General features: G+C 47.6%; 1 protein-coding gene across 4 annotated transcripts in view; it reads right to left on the bottom strand.

Moving 5' to 3' along the window:
* Positions 1 to 12,483: 12,483 nt before the first annotated feature.
* Positions 12,484 to 16,865, bottom strand: part of Arpc1 (Actin-related protein 2/3 complex, subunit 1A) — a 67,334-nt gene continuing 62,952 nt past the window's right edge. For all 4 annotated transcript variants that reach the window (XM_045745638.2, XM_045745636.2, XM_045745639.2 and 1 more), the window contains exon 10: positions 12,484 to 12,906. In XM_045745638.2, coding sequence (XP_045601594.1) covers positions 12,868 to 12,906 — 39 coding nt within the window. In that variant the 3' untranslated portion in view covers positions 12,484 to 12,867. The remainder of the gene's footprint in view (positions 12,907 to 16,865) is intronic.

Genomic DNA, 16,865 nt, shown 5'->3' with positions numbered 1-16,865 from the left:
GGGGACGAGTAAACGTGTCCACCTGGAGAATAGAATGGCCCTGGGCAGCGAGGATATGTCGAATATCGTCGTGGCAGTCGCGTAGGTCCCGAACACCGGTCGCAACATGGGGCGGGAGCAAAATAGTGCCAACACTGGCATTCAACTGGACGTTCTTCGAGACCCGAACGGGGGTCTCGCCAAGGCAGGATAAGGCAGCCAAGCGGGAAGCAGCATCCTGAGAAGGAGCAGCAACGACACGCGTACCGAGACGAGTGGGGTTAAAAGTAATGGAGGCATCCACGGAATCAATGAGATGTCGATGAAGGGAGAAATCGTCAGGAGGCGCAGAATCAAGAGGGAGGAGATCAAAATATTTGGCCCACGAAGCGGGACCAAACAAGGCTTGATAGGTAGCAGAACTGGAAGGAATCGAGCGAGGGCGGCCGTGACGAGAACGGCGGTGAGAACCCCCAGAGAGAGAGGGGTTAAAAGGCGCAGTAGTAACAACGAGAGAAGGAGCCGCGCCAGGGGACGAGGTAGTCACCACTGGGGGCTTGGGGCTCGACCCAACCACAGAGGAGGGAGGGGAGCCAGGGGAAGGAGTCAGAGAGGCCAAAGGAGGAGCAAGGTCGGGGCCCAATGCAGCGGAGGCTACAGAGCCCGGTCTTCCAATACGGACCGACTCGGGGGCTTGGTCGCCCACCCCACGAGCCTGAGAAGGTAAACCAGAAGAAGCCGAAGCAGGGGTAATCATCTTGACGAAAGAAGAATTCACTCACGAATGTGCCCCCACACCCACCATGGAGCCACAATTAGAGGCAGGACACCCAACAAGAAGCTATCGCCGATCTTGTCGGGGCCTCCTAGGGGTGCGTCGTGAGTATACGCCCCACAAACGCCACCTTAAGAAACCGACAGTCCGTCGAGATCGGGTTCAGTGACGAAGTGGGGATTGACAATAAAAGGTTCCCCTCGCTCTCGACGTCGGGTACTGCAGTTCTACGGGTGCAAGAGTATGCCTCCTCAAGCACCCGGGCGTCAAAATAGAAGAAGTCCAAGGGAAGAACCAGAACGAGCAAAAGGTCGGCAGGAAACGGCAAGCAGATAGGAGAAGAGGGGGGAGAAAAACGAAACAGAAGGAAAAGGAAAAGATGCCCAGCAGAATTGGAGAGGACGGCAGCAGGAGCACAAGGCTAGAAAAGGACAGGACTGTCCCAAGGAGCATCACACTCCGGCAGCCGCCCACCAAGCCCCCACACGGCGACAACGAGCTGAGCGGGGAGGGGGTAGCAAGTTGAAGCCGCCGTTGAAGGAAAGGCCAGTCATCACCTTGACAGCAATGAGTAAGATCGTCGACATAGAGAGCTGAGAAAATGCCAGAAGGAAGGGAGAAAAGAAAACCATTGAGGACTACCAGGAAAAAAAATAGTGCTCAGAACACCTAGGGGTATACCTTCGTATTGCTGAAAAAGAGACAGGGGGGGGGGGGGGGGTACCAAGTCTCATTCTAAAGAAGCGACTAGAGACGAAGCTTTGTAGGAAGAGAGAGATTACCACGAAGGCCAAAAGAACGGAGTTGGGACATAATATGGTATCTCCAGGTGGTGTCATATGCCTTTTCCGGGTTAAAAAAAAAAAGAGAGCAACAACGGAGGTCTTGGCAGCACAGGCAGTACGAATATAAACCTCCAAGTTCACGAGGACATCAGTCGTGCTGCGACACTTGCGAAAGCCAAATTGAGAAGGGAAGAGATAACATTCCACTAACCAGATAACATTCCACTAACCACATCAGACGGACATTGACTATACGTTTAAAAAAAATTGCAGACGCAACTTGTGAGGGCAGTGGAGCGGAAGTCTTTGGCGATGACCTTAGAGAACCAGGTTTCCGAATAGGAAGAGCAACCGTCTCAAGCCAGTCTTCATGCAGGGACTAACGATGAGTCTCAGATATGGTTATAAATATTCAGTAAATACTTTACTCAAACGTGGAAAGAGGAAGATGGCAAAGCATCTCATAATGAATGTCATCTGAGACTTTTTTTTTGGGGGGAGGGGGAGTAAAGAGGAAGGAGAGGCATAGGTGAAGGGAAGTATAGAAGTGGGAAATACAGTGAGAGGTATGAAAGCAGGCGGGCTGTCCGCCTTGCTGACACGATGTGTGGGTGTTGGCAGCTAAGCTAAGCTGGCTCCCTCTTGTCAGGGAGCTGTGAGTGTGTGAGAGGTTCTTCACGTGTTTCACCATATATGGATGTCCATAGATGAATACTGTGTAGCATTCATATATACACACTCCGATACTTCCACACACGTTATTCTGTTTAAGGCTCTTTATTTTATTATTATTATTTATCGAGTTGCCATACATATTATTTATCGAGTTGTTCATACATACACATATATGAACTGTTCATATATATACATATATAACTCATCTGGGGATTATATACTATGGGGCGGGGTTTTCGTCCAGAGAATCGAGGCTCTTGGGCCACCAGCTGTGGGAGCGGGGCGTCTCATCTTGGAGTAATCTTTCAAACATTGGGTCCTCTAACATTTCGATGGTGTTCCATACCCTGATGGCTTGGTGCTGCAGTCTGATGTTTAGTGGCTGTATGTTCAGGAGCTCGTGGAGCTCCTGGATTGTCTGATCATATGGTGGATGGTGTTTTGCTGCTCTCCTTAGCGCCTTATTTTGTACTGCTTGCAGTTTCTGCATGTTAGTTTTCTTTATGGTGTGTAGTGGTACTGGGGGATATTCTAGATGCGGCCGAACTAGAGCCTTATATAGGTGGATCTGAATGTTAGTACTGAGGCTTCGGAATCTTCTCAGTTTTCCTAATGCTGCTTTGGCTTTGTTTAGTCGGTCCCTTACATGAATTTGTATCCCTGTTCTATTTATCATAAGTCCCAGTATTCTGCCTACCTCCGCATATTGGATCGGCTGGTTATCAAGGATGATGGGGTCCGGATTTCTTTTCGCAATGTGTATTATTTGGAACTTTTGTTTGTTGGTGCTAATTTTCCATTGCTTCTCAAAGTTGTTTATGAGTTCAATTGCTGCCTTGGTCTTGTCGGCTAGTAGCGGCTTTGATGGGCCCGGTTGGCATATTATTTGGGTAACATCATCAGCGTATGTGATGTATTCTCCATGTTGGGGTTGGGGTAGGTCAGCTGTATATATGTTGAATAGAGTGGGGGAGAGGCAGCTTCCTTGTGGTACTCCACTTTTCAGTTCTATTACGTCACCCAAGTAGCTGCCGATATTAAGCCTAGCAGTTCTATTGTCTATAAAGCTGCAGAGAGTAGCAGTAAATCTCTCAGGAAGCCCTAGTTCAGATATGTTATATTTTAGGCCTGTGTGCCACACTTTGTCGAAGGCTTTCGAGACGTCCCTAAGCACTATATTACACTGATCTTTTTTTCGATCTGAGACCGCTGCCGTAGACCCGCAGAGGGCCAGGAGAGAAGAAGGCAACAATGAGGGGCAGTCAAGGGAGGGTGGGTGACCGACAGAAACAGCAGTGCGCACTGCATCAGGGACAGTACCAGAGGCAGAATCTAGGGCTATGGAAACTGACATAGTTAGATCAGCCGACTCCGCTACAGAGACTGGAGGAGAGGCAGACACCAAGATGGAAGAGGAAATTGGGTAGGGACTGAAGCCTTCTTACATGCTGGAGAAAAAGAGGGAGAGGAACCAGGTTTCCATTTCTGAGACAAGAATGCCATGTAGCATTAGCAATGTACTGTGCAACAGCCTCAAGCGGAGAGATTAAACAAGAATGGACAACACGAAGATGACTGTGATGGCCTAGATGGACAGTTGTGTGGAGGGCCAGGGACGAGGACGTTCCTGGCCCCTGGATAGAGAGGATGTGAATAAGAAGAAAGATGGAGTTGAAAAGTGGAGGAGGGCACAGAGGAAAGCAGAGGAGGAAGTAGAGAAGTGGCATTAATCTGGTGGGAAGGTTAATAATACCAGTCGGTGATCCATGAGGAACAATTGTAGCCAGAGATAGGAGAGGAGTGGAAGAAGTTGAGCTGGTAGAAGCGTTAGGGTTTAAGGATTGGAAACGGTTGCGGAACTGAGGACGGGGAGAAGGGTGGGGAAAGAATAGTGATGCAACACACGAACACAAGTAATGTTAAGAGAAAGAATCAAGATGGCGGACCTAGCATTGAGCCTCGGGGAAAGATATATGATCGTGATGCTTCAAAGCGAGGATGGCCTATTCGGACTTATAATCCATGCACGTGGGAAAAGGCAGAGTGGGCCTCACCCCAGTTGATGCAGCGAGCTTGAAAAGAAGAGAAGTCAGCATAAGAATACCCAACATCACCACACAAGAGACATCTCACTGGAGTGCACCTTGAAGAGGCACGACCAAATTCAAACACCTTGCAGAAGCATGGAGATGGTTTGTACTCCTAAACGGAGCCTCTGGCACCACAACCTGTCCTCTTTAAAATGACGTCGCTTTTGGCCGTTTGCCCGTATGGCCGAAAGTGGACGTAATTTGAAAATGAAAAAATAAAATGAAAATAAATTTGGGATTTTTGTTTTCAACAACAGTAAGAGTCCTCTGGTAAGTTAGGTGGGCAGGAAATTCTCAAAGTTTCAAATTTTTATGAAAAATGTTAATGGAAAGTTTCCTCTCCTAACCTTTCCGAGTAGGCTGGACGACTCAAACAGAAAACGGGACAGTACGTCACTTTTGTGAGTCGATTTAATTTCAAATTACGTCCACTTTTGGCCATAGCGCGCATACGAGCGAAAAGTGACGTTATTTTTAAAGACGGGTTGGGCACCAATGAGAATGACGGAAGACAGAAGGCTCCTACCATATAAAGTGATCTTAACAACTAGAGGAGGTTGACACCAATGACCACGTGGAAGACAGAGTGAACGTGCCAATCTGGAGTATAGAAAAGTCACGAGGATATATTTAATATCCTTATGGCAGTCTCTGAGGTCTGTATCTTCAGTTGTTATATGGTGTAGAAGAATGACTATGTCAATGCTGGCATTCAACAGGGTATTTTTGGTCACCAGAACTGGCGTCTCATAAGATAGACAAAATAGCTAGGTAGACAGCTGCCTCCTGAGAAGGGGCCACAACTACACATGTTTTATTTATATTTTATTTATTTATATTCAAGAAGGTACATTGGGGGCTAAGAGAGTACATAACAGTGAAGATTTTACATTCTTGTAAAGCCACTAGCATGCATAGCATTTTGGGCAGGTCCTTAATCTAACATAATTTTAAGTAGGTAATTTCCAGCAAAATTGATAAAAAATGTTTACAGGTCTGTTCCCGTCTGGGTGGAGTTAAATGTAACATGAGAATCTACAGTGTCAATAAGATGCTTATGGATGTGTATGCCCATTGTGGCAAAGATCAAAATACTTGGGCCACATAGCAGAGCCAAACACATCCCGGAACGAACAAATCCACAAGGGATGAGGGTTCGAAGTTCGAACCGAGCTCTTCAACAGAAAACAAGGAAACTAGTATGACGTCATACGTCACCGCGCCGCTGTCTGCGCAGCTCCCCCCTCCCCGGGAGGGGGACGGGGGAGCCCCAGACCTCCCACGCCGGCTATCCACCCATCAGTTCTGAGGCTGGATGTCAAAACACGCGAAAAACGCCGACCGGAGGGAGGGAGGGTTGCCGGGGAGCCTCCGGGTCTCACCCAGAAAATGGCGTTTCATTACATTGAACACTGGTTTTCTGGGGGGAGCTCCGTCGGCTCCCCGGAGCTAACTACCCACAGAGGAAGGTCTAAAGGGACAAAACCGGGAGGCGGACACCACGCACCCCCCAAGGAGGCGAGAAAACCGGCAGCAAACGCCAACCCAAGGCGCCACAGCCCCGAAAATCCCGGGAACAATACGAGAACCACGAGCAGCAAGGCCCCTGCACGAACACCAAAAATCCATGCCCGAAAGACTGCAAGGCCACGTCGCCCAGACGGCAGCGAGAGCAGCGAAGCCACGAACGCCACAGGCATGAGGGAAGAACACAGGCAGCGTAGCCGCAAGAACACGGCTGACCACCCGGGACACTATCACCCGCGAACCGGGAAGAACAGAACTGGATCAACGCAAAACGCGCTCCGGACCCAAACGCCGTGGCACGCAAACAACAGCGGAGGGCCGCCACTGAACACAAAAACGACACACCCCCGGCCCGACCAACAAAGCACCAACAAACCCTGGACCCCTCCAGAATGCAGCAGCCCCACCCCGCGCCAGAAAAGATGGAGACTGCTGCCATCAAACAACCAAAACGCTAAAACCGAAGGAGCAAGAAAACACAGCGACTCGACCCCCAGAGGCAAAGGCCCAAAGGAAAGAGCCGACGAAAAAACACACCGGAACCGAAGGGGCACTACCAACCGAGGAGAAGACAGAGCACGCTGACCACAGACCAGGATGGTGCAAGCGGCGCACGAACAGGCCGGAGGTGAAACGACGCACAAGACAGCTGACTAACGGTGCAGAAGCAACACCAAGACCGAAAGCAAGCTGAAGCGGCTCCGCCTGCGCCGCACGAAAAGAGGCGACAGTATGTGGCAAGACGACGGCCTCCAACCCCCCACTAGAAAACCAAGCCGAGAGGAAACCAAGCGAACAAGAGTATTAACCACCTAAGAAGGGACAGGAAAAGGAAGGACCGCCAAAATACCCCATACTGCCGCCAAGAGAAGCACGCAGGTGGGACACTTACCACGAAGCCACCCGACCACCAACCGGAGGCGAGACCGCGAGGCAGAACATAAGCAGCCCCGACAAGGCCCCCCCCCGAGCCCAGGAAAAGGCGGAGCCGCGAGAAGATCTCGGGCGCGACCACCGAAACCCAGGCGGCACAAGGAGATGGAACGTCTGCCGAACAGAAAAACTCCCCAAAGCATGCAAGCCCGCCAGGAGTTCAGAAACGACAGGTCCGACGCGAGACATCGCAAGACCCCCCCCCCCCCCCCCCCCAAAAAAAAAAAAAAAAAAAAACCGGCAGGGCAAGCTAGGAAAACCAAAGAAGGCGGAAGGGTCGCCGCCAGAACAGGACCCGAACCAAGGGGCACGAACAACTGCAATAGACCGAGACAAAGAAGCACATCACAGGACACAGGCTGACCAACGCCTAATAACACACGCAGAACATCCCTGCTGCAGAGGAGGCAGGAAGAAAGAGCAGAAGCACAAAAAAAAACCAGGAGAACAACCAGGGGTGGACAATCAGGCAGGGACAAAATCCCCACGCAATCCCCAGGCACAAAACGGCAGCAAAGTGCCACTCCACAACCGGACACAGGAACAAGGACACGCCACCGTGAAACACGGTACCAATGCACATGTGCAGCAGCCGCAACAGGCACCGCTGCAACATACAACATGTAAATAGCAACTCCCCTCTGCAAAGGCAGAGAACGGAGCAGGCCGACCCCAGACAGGGCCAACGGAGACAGGGCCAACGGAGACACGACAAAAGCCCTGCAGGTTCAGAAACCTGCACCAGGCGACCGACGGCGGAGAAAACCCCGCTCGATACCTGCTGGATGAAGTACTGGGAGCTCTTTTACACCTGAAGCCCGGCCCAAGGTCAGGCCAGACCGGCCAGAGGATGGCCCACCAGGCAGCTGCTAGGAGCAGTCCACCGGCCCACATACCCCCACAACCAGGACGGGCCGGAACTGCCATATGAAAACAGGCCAGTGCGCCCTGGAAGCCCACGGACGAACCAGCAAGAAGGCTTATGCTCGCAAGTAGGTCGTGTAACAAGCACAGACCACTGATGGTAATACAGTGTTCCCCAAAAGTGCCAACAGCACCACTGCACTCCACTGGTACTATCTCGCAAGTTCTACCAGATAGGCGGGACCCAAGAGCCAAAGCTCAAATCCTGCAAGCACAGCCAGGAGCCTTACCAGGTGAGTACAGAACCAACCCTACAACCCCCACACCTCACAACATTAAAAAGGGAGGGTCCCCTGAATGACTCCAGCATGGGTTGGACATGCACATGAGGGGGACAGGAAGGGGTGATAAAGGGACAGTCACTGGTGTGCGAACGGTCTCAGTCGTACAAAAATATACCTAAATAAAGACAGGTATATAAACACCGCCGCATCCAGCGCCCGGCCAAAAGACGCCAGCCGCAGAAACTCACCTGGCGAATGGTGGCACGAACTTGACACGACTCAACCGTGCCCAGAAGAACTTGGGAGCACCGCCAGGTGAAGACGCCAGAGCCGGATCCTGCCGGACCCGCAGGAGAACAGGGAGAGGCGAAGGAGGCGGTCCACACCCATGACAGGGAAAACCGCGGTGTCCTCCCCACAACTGGGAACCAGGACACCCCCGGCGCGAAGGGGCACATACCGCAGCCAGGGAGAAGAACGAGAGGCGAAGCACTGTAGCAAAAAAGGGCGCAAAACCCCAGCACTGAAACACCGCCCAGACCAAAACAAACTCCACGGCGCATGCGCATAACACGCTGGCCGAACCGCACACCCTCCCTGCGGGAAGGCGCCAGCCAGGACTACTGTACGAGAAAAGGAGCCAAAAGAGGAAGCAGGAACAAGAAAACCGGCCAAAGAAGCAAAGAGCCCAAAAAGGAACCCAACCAGGCGACAAGTAGCCCAACCGGGCGACAAGTAGCCCAACCGGGCGACAAGTAGCCCAACAGGGCGACAAGTAGCCCAACAGGGCGACAAGTAGCCCAACAGGGCGACAAGTACGAGGAGCCGACAGACGTTCCAATAATGCGGGAAGTAGCGAAAAACCTCCCCGTACCCTCGAGAACACAGAAGCCAACACTAGTCCCGAAGGCACACGAAGGCGCAGGCGCACCCGAGATCAGAAGTCACGCAGAACCCCATCGAACGGGGAAACATGACAAAAACACCGTCCCAAAAAGGGGGGGGGGAGGAAACATCCACCCACCACAGGACGGAACCAACCGACTCAAAGGCCAAGGAACCGAGCCCGGGGAGGGGCCGACGTCCAACAGCACGTACGGCGAGTGGGGAGGAAAGACCCCACTCCGCGTAACCACAAGCCCCGCCTAGAGGGGGATAAAAACCCCCACGGGGTCTAACGGGGCCAAGGCCCCCCCCCCCCAAGTCAGCCCCGGGAACCTACACGACAGGCCCCTGGGCCGAGCCGTTCCCCCAAAGCCCCGGCCGTACCAGAAAACCGGGGCAGCCGTGAAAACACTAAGGAAGGGAGCCCACTGGCAGACTCATACAACACGGCTGGAGGAACAAGCCCAAATGCCCCCGTCACTACCCCGGAAGGGGAATTCCCCGAGACTGCCCGAGTCTCAACACCACCAAAAACCCCGCCCCGAACCTACAGACGGTAAGGAACCGGATGCAGGCAGGAAGGGTGAACCAGGGGAAAGACAAGGGGGCGTGGATGGAACCGAAGCAACCAACACCCCCAAGTCCCAAAACGAACTACAACGGGGCAGCCCCAGGGCTCCCGGGGAGGAAACCACGAGAACGTTGCCACCACCAAGGCTCAAGTGCAACGCCCCTGCTGCCCGCACCTGCTTTGTTAGCACAACTGGGTAACCGAGCCACAACGAGCAACCAAACTCGCAGGACTCCGGGTCGAAGGTGTCACCGACCCCACAGGCAGCAGACGGAGGCAAAACAGAGTCACCCAGAGACAAAAGGTGAGAGCAACCCTCAAACTCGCTGGAAGCGAGGGGGGGGGGGACTCTGGGGTCACATCCATCGGACCCGCGCGCCCCCAGGGGTTTCCCAGGGTCCCGAGCGTTTACTTTAAGAGGACTCGCGCTCAGGTAATCCCAGGCAGGGTACTGCTAACCGGCACCCAAAGCTACCAAACAACTTTCTAAGAGCTGAACCCCCGGGACGTGTACACTCACGGGGACCTAGCAGGGGTACCACCAGAAAATACTCAGAACACAAGGGACACAAGGGGCAAAAACGAAGGCAGACCCCCCCACCAGGTAGATAAACAAAAAGAAAAAGAAAACCCCGCAAGAGGACAGCGTACCCAAGCGGAACAGAGCCGGCCGCTATGATTGGTAAAGACAAGCTGCACAGTACCCCGCGCCCCACCAGTGCAAACACTGCCCCTTACTCTAAGGCGAACAAGGGAGACAGAACACCCGAGCACACAAAGAGCGGCCGAAAACCAAGCAGTAAACGGCCAAGCAGGGAAAGGACCCAAGGAACTTGTGGAAGGTGGCCCCAAGGGCAGTACTTACAGGGCACCTAGGGAAGGGAACCCTAGGCGCATGCAGCCCGAGTACTGGAGAATCACTCCCGGCTCACGCACCACCTAGAAAACAGACACCACACTCTAGGTACAGTGCTGAAACAACCACTGGAGCCGGAGCACATAACCATTGCCTATAGCATCAGCCGAAGAACTGATGGGTGGATAGCCGGCGTGGGAGGTCTGGGGCTCCCCCTTCCCCCTCCCGGGGAGGGGGGAGCTGCGCAGACAGCGGCGCGGTGACGTATGACGTCATACTAGTTTCCTTGTTTTCTGTTGAAGAGTTCTATCCACTAGTTCGGCTTAGGTAGCAATTTTCACCAGAATAGGGGTTTGTTTTGGAATGCTTACCTTTCTGGATGCTTGACCCGGTCGATGGCAGACAGAATGCTTCCAACCACACGGGGGTTTCTATAGGCCATTGCTCCCCTTGCCTCTCTGAGGGGGCCAGGTTCTGGCTCGTGGTCCCCGGTAGGCCCTAGAACTCCATACACATGACTGATGCCAAAGTCTGACATTAGTATATCAGCCGGTAAAGCTCCGGGGAGCCGACGGGGCTCCTCCCAGAAAAGCACAACATTTATCATAAAATAGCATTAAGCAGGCAAGTGCCCTCCAGTTGAAGCTGAAGGGCACGACACAAACTTGTCTGTTAACCCAGGCACTGTGCACTGTTTACACGCGACAATTCTGTGCTGCATGAAAGCATTTCCAAGCTTTGTTTTCTAATATTGTTAAAATGTGTTCACTGATCATGGGAAAGCAAAAATAAATTCAATATCATACTTGGACTATAGTGACATGAAGAAATGTTGCGATGAGGTCACGTATAGCTTGGTGCTCGTGGAGCCATTGTCCCAGGCTGGTCAAGCAAGCCATTTAAGCAACAAGGATTGCAGCGAAGATTTATTTTTTAATTTATATTTGACTCATACATTTTTTTTATTTTTTTTTTTTTTGCACAGATCTTGTGCATTATGTAATAATGTGTACTGATCTGCTAGAGTACAGAGCATTGATACACACAAATATATGCATGCCACTAGTATATGCACCAGTATAGTTTATTTCACACACATCTTCACCAGTACTGTATAAGGGAAAATGTTAGTAGCACCTACATCTGTATCATCAAATGTAGGTATTTGTGGAACAAAGTCAGTACAGTACCATCATTCTACAGGAGTACACCCCCATCCTGCTAGAGGAACCACCACCACCTACACTACCACAGGCATGAATCTCAACTCCAACAAAACTACATTGGCTTGGAGATGAAGATGTTCTAATATGCACAGGGTAGGCATGAAAAGTTGAACTTGAGGTGTATCTTCCCTCAGTTTTCCCATGTGACATCACACAGCATTTCCCTGTGCCAGTTGAAAGGAGGGACCAAAGAGCCGAAGTTCAAGCCCCGCAAGCCCAATGAGGTGAGTACGGCGTCATTTAGCAGGGTTAGGTGCTGACACAGTAACCACTGCCTAGTAACAACACGAAATCCACTACGATTGTCCACAGCACAGCTATTAGTATCGAGATCCTGTTCACTAAATCCAGAAAATGAGTCTTCAGGAGCAGCACATGGCACAGCTGCTGTAATAATCCACTGTAGGAGTGGAGGAGTTGTTGGCCGGGGCAGCGGTGGTTGTGGAGTAGGCCTCGCCTTCGAAATGCTCACTGGTTCATCAGTTTCACTTGTATCTGATTTTTGTGTTAAATCCCTACCACAATCAGGATCATCGACATCACATTCAAGCAGTTCTTGGCGAACTTCCTCCTCTGTGAGTGATGCCGTGGTGCAAACTATATGGTGACACTCTTACCCAAAGGTTAGTGCATCACACATGATTGCTGAATACAAACTGGAGCCTACCTGCTAACATGAGGAAGCCCACAATTTTGTTCAAGATGGTGGCTGTTTGCTGGAGGCCTGAAGCATCGCATGGATGCCCCGTTTATTGTGAGCAAGTTTCAAATCTTATGCTAGACCTAAAGAGTACCCTAGTTGTGGTGCGCAGTTGAAGGGTTAAGCCGAAGAATGGTTGGGTGGGGTGGGGGTAGGGACTGTACAGTTCTTCTGATAATCTAGCCTCCAAGGTATATCATGCAGAAATAAAGTAACCTAAAAAGAAAATTAGCAAAGCCTTGTGAACCCTTGTCAATTGGGATGCCTTATAAGTAGTGCACAGAATGCCAATGTTGTATTAATTTAGTTTTTAAGGAAAATAAAACGATGGTCTTTCCTCTTTTTTTTATTTGTTTTTTATTATTTTGGAATGCCTCTGTGAACTCTCTTAAATATTGGAAGATTAATTAATCAATATATCCAGTGTTCAACTGCTTGGAATCAGCGATAATATAACTTTCCAAATTAATCATTGTGGGAAAATTCTAAAACAAAGTGTACAATAAATTGCCAACAACAATGAACTGTAAAAATAGAACAAACATACGGACAAATCTTTAGAAATCACAAAAGAAATTCATCAAAGGATAAGATCAAAATAAAAATAGGTTTCAACATCAAACTTTCTTTGTGCACCATTTGTAGTTTTCAGACACGGAAATATTTTAACCAACAAAAGATATTAATGCACGTTAATATGGCACATGAAGTAGTGGCTTAGCTCAGGCGGAGGTCTGACACTGACTGCTCCAGTGACTGCAAAAAAAAAAAGAGAACAAACAATTTAGTACAATTAGGGAAGACTTAATTAATGTGTGATAACCATAGTTCCTCACCTATGACTTAAAACAATACCGTGGTGTGTGATGTCTTTAATGTTCTCCTTAAGCTAAATACAGTATTTTACTGTATATCCTTAAACTATCAGTAAACTGTAAGTGACAAAAATTAGTCTGGCAAGTGGGAAACCTCTTAAGATTATACTTAAATGTGGCATAAATGTACTAAATTTTAACTACACAAGTAAACCTGGATGGGTATCTAGTGACCAAGATAATGACATTTAACAGCAAGTGTTATCAAGATAAACATACAGCAAAGAAACATTGTTTATAGTAAAAGCTTGTCGTTGTTTAGCGATGTTCTTCACATCCGTGTTGATAACCCCCTGCCCAGCTTCACAGGTGTCTCAAGAACACTCCTCTCTGTATGAATGACTTGGTGCATGTGATGATGACATACATACTGTAGGTGTATTCTAGCTGTATGTAGTATGAACTTATGTTTGAATATACAGTATGGAAGTTGAAAATACTGGATACAAATGTAATAAGTTATTATTGATCCATTTCACTTTAGATGGAAAAGCAGGTACTAGTAATGTACAGTAGACAATTTTCTTTTTAACAAAACCTTGAGCCTAATAAAAGTAGAAAATGACGTACAGAAATTATAATGTTGTAAAAGAAATCACCAAAAATATAAAACAAAGCAAATTATACTTCACACTTAAATGAAAGAATATGTATACAAATGTATATGCTTGACTTCAATACTTTTATTATTGAATAAATAATTCTGCATTCCAAAATTTCTTATTTTGGTAAAATTCCACGTTTTATCGTTCTTGTTAACTTGCATTTTTAATTTAGCACTAAAAACCAGTGTTGAATGTAATGAAATGACTCTTTTTCTGGTAGAGCCCCAGTGGCTTCCTGAAGTTACCTCACTGAGCCGCCTCCTCACTACTGCCTCACATCAAAAATTTCACATCAGAAACTGAGTGTCCAAATGAGCCACAGAGACATTAGAAATAATTTTTTCAGTGTCAGAGTAGTTGACAAATGGAATGTATTAGGAAGTGATGTGGTGGAGGCTGACTCCATACACGGTTTCAAGTGTAGATATGATACAGCCCAATAGGTTTAGGAACCTGTACTTCAGTTGATTGACAGTTGAGAGGCAGGACCAAAGAGCCAAAGCTCAACCCCAGCAAGCATAACTAGGTAAGTACATCAGTCACAGGAGTTCTGTTTGCCCTACTGGAGACCAGAGCCAGAATCTGGCGACCCCCTCAGAGAGCCACAAGGAGCACTTCAAGAGTTCTGTGGTGGCTGCCCATGTAACAAGGGCAAGCACCCTGTGAGACCCTTATATGAAAACTCCAACTGCCTCTATCCACAATCTCTTAGATGAATGAAAGACCTTTGCATTGCTGCTAGCGAGGCACCTTCCTTAGGAAGCTGGCCTCTCTGAGAAAGCCACCAATTCCACCAAGGAAGGCAACCCTGGCTGAGCAGAAGCAACACCAGTGAAAACCTAGAAATGATCACTCTATGCAGAAGCAGTTTTAGGTGAACAGTTCATCAGTCCACAAAAGAAGTAAGGTATAAACATGCATCATGAAGCAAATACTAAATTACAGAACAAATACACATGCAAACGACCCCCCATAGGACAAAAAACAGTGTCCAGGACAGTCAATACTTATTTCAAAAACTGGGATTAAATGAATGCTAACCTCGAAGCCTGTGTGTGTGGCACGCCAGGCTAAATGACTGATGTGTCAAGGCAAGGGAATCGAGAAGGAATGGGCACAGTTCTTTGGTGATGCACAGGTAACCTAGTGAGTGAAGTGCTTCACAACCAGGCGTGTTCATTTCAGGAGTTCGTCTCATTTTCTATGCTTTGTATACTTTGTTGATTGTATATTTTGGCTTGCCCACCTTTCTGGTGATCTTTTCTTGAGGTTAGAGTGTTCTAGTATACACCTGCACCTTGTGACTTTGTAGAGGGAGACAGGTTTTGGCCTCTGGTCCCGATAAGCTTACAATGCCTTGCACGGATCTGGGGCCAGATTCACGAAGCAGTTATGCAATACTTACGAACGTGTACATCTTTCCTCAATCTTTGACGGCTTTGGTTACATTTATTAAAGAATTTACAATCGTGAAAACTTCCCAATCAACTGTTGTTATTGTTATAAACAGCCTCCTGGTGCTTCGGAGCTCATTAACTGTTTAATAATTGTAAACAAAGCTGCCAAAGATTGAGGAAAGATGTACAGGTTCGTAAGTGTTTGGGTAACTGCTTCGTGAATTGATTGAACTGGGTGGAGCTATCTAGGTTGCTAGGTTCAGGAGCCACTATCGGAACTCTACCAGAGAATTTAACATAATACAATAGATGGAAATTTTTTTATTCCTAAGTCAATTCAAAGATATTTAATACAGTACTAGATAGGTAACTTTACCTGTCTTGTTGCCTATTCTATAAAAGTAAAGGCATAACAAATTGGTAATATTAATAAACATTGTTTCTGCCCAAATATTTGTGCAAACATTTTGATGATATTATTTGCATTATCAATCTACCCAGTTATTGGAGCACTATTATTATGCAATACTACAATTATTATTTCCTTTTATATATGACTGGCCAATCATTAGCAGACATTTACATGTGGAGGAAACCAAAACACCTCCAGCTGTTTATAGGCATTGCAACCCGTTCTCGCACGTGCTTACCGTCAATATTGGCTTATTTAATAAGTGCATATGTGACATACTAATTGATTGTGAATATTTTAGTTTACCTTGAAAAGCTTCATAGAAAACACCGACCTCACCTAACCTTCTTAGTATGTTAAGATAAGCATCTTATTGCTTCTTATTTACAAGTATTACTTAACCTATCAACGGTATAGGTTAAGTAATAATTGTAATTATTACTTAAATAATTGTAATCAATAATTGTAATCAACGGTATAGGTTAAGTAATAATTGTAATTAAGAAGCAATAAGATGCTTATCTTAACATACTAAGAAGGTTAGGTGAGGTCGGTGTTTTCTATGAAGCTTTTCAAGGTAAACTAAAATATTAACAATCAATTAATATGCCACATATGCACTTATTAAATAAGCCAATATTGAATATAAGCAAAGTGCGAGAACGGGTTGAGGCATTACAAGGTTGGTTAACCCTCAAACCGCTAGGGGCCCAAATGGAATTCACACCCACAGGCGCAACAAAAAAAAAAATACAAAATATTCTTTCGTCTTATAGAAGTGTTCATTTTTGTTCCCTGATCACGGAAAAAATAACAAAAAAATCGTAGGTGGCACATTTTAGCCACAATAGGGTAGGGAAGTGTGGCAAAAAAGGGGCGTTGGCAGGGCCTTCGCCAGACGAGGTCTACTCCGCCCGAGCTGTCAGACGGCAGTTGCCACAAATATATTATTACCTAATTATTTCAATGTCTCTGATTGATTTTTTCTTAGTTTTTTTGCAGTAATATTATTCCATACTGTGAATTATGGTATATTTATATTATAAAATGTGTGAACCATCGCTGTACTCAAAATTATGGTGTGCATATTAGTGATTCAATTATTATGTTCATAAAACAATAAACAAATAGTTTTGCTGTTGTTACACTATATACACAGGTTATATATAAGTATTTGCATGTTTTGTACACCATAACGAACTACTAAGTTGGTCTTGTGAGTCAAAAAGCAACGAGGAGTGATCACCAAACACCAGCGAGCCACTCACTGCCACTCCCTCCCTCAACACCACCTCACTCGCCCTCATTCACCTCCCACAATACTCTTTCTGTATTTATTCACTATACACAGACGTTATATATACGTATTTACATGTTTTGTTCACCATAACTGTACATCTAAGCTTGTATGGTGAGTAAAGGCCAT

Source organism: Procambarus clarkii, chromosome 16 (genome assembly GCF_040958095.1).
Source record: "Procambarus clarkii isolate CNS0578487 chromosome 16, FALCON_Pclarkii_2.0, whole genome shotgun sequence".
In the NCBI taxonomy this organism is placed as follows: Eukaryota; Metazoa; Arthropoda; class Malacostraca; order Decapoda; family Cambaridae; genus Procambarus; species Procambarus clarkii.
Note: the sequence above shows the minus strand (reverse complement) of the source record. Positions and strands in the feature narration are given on the sequence as shown.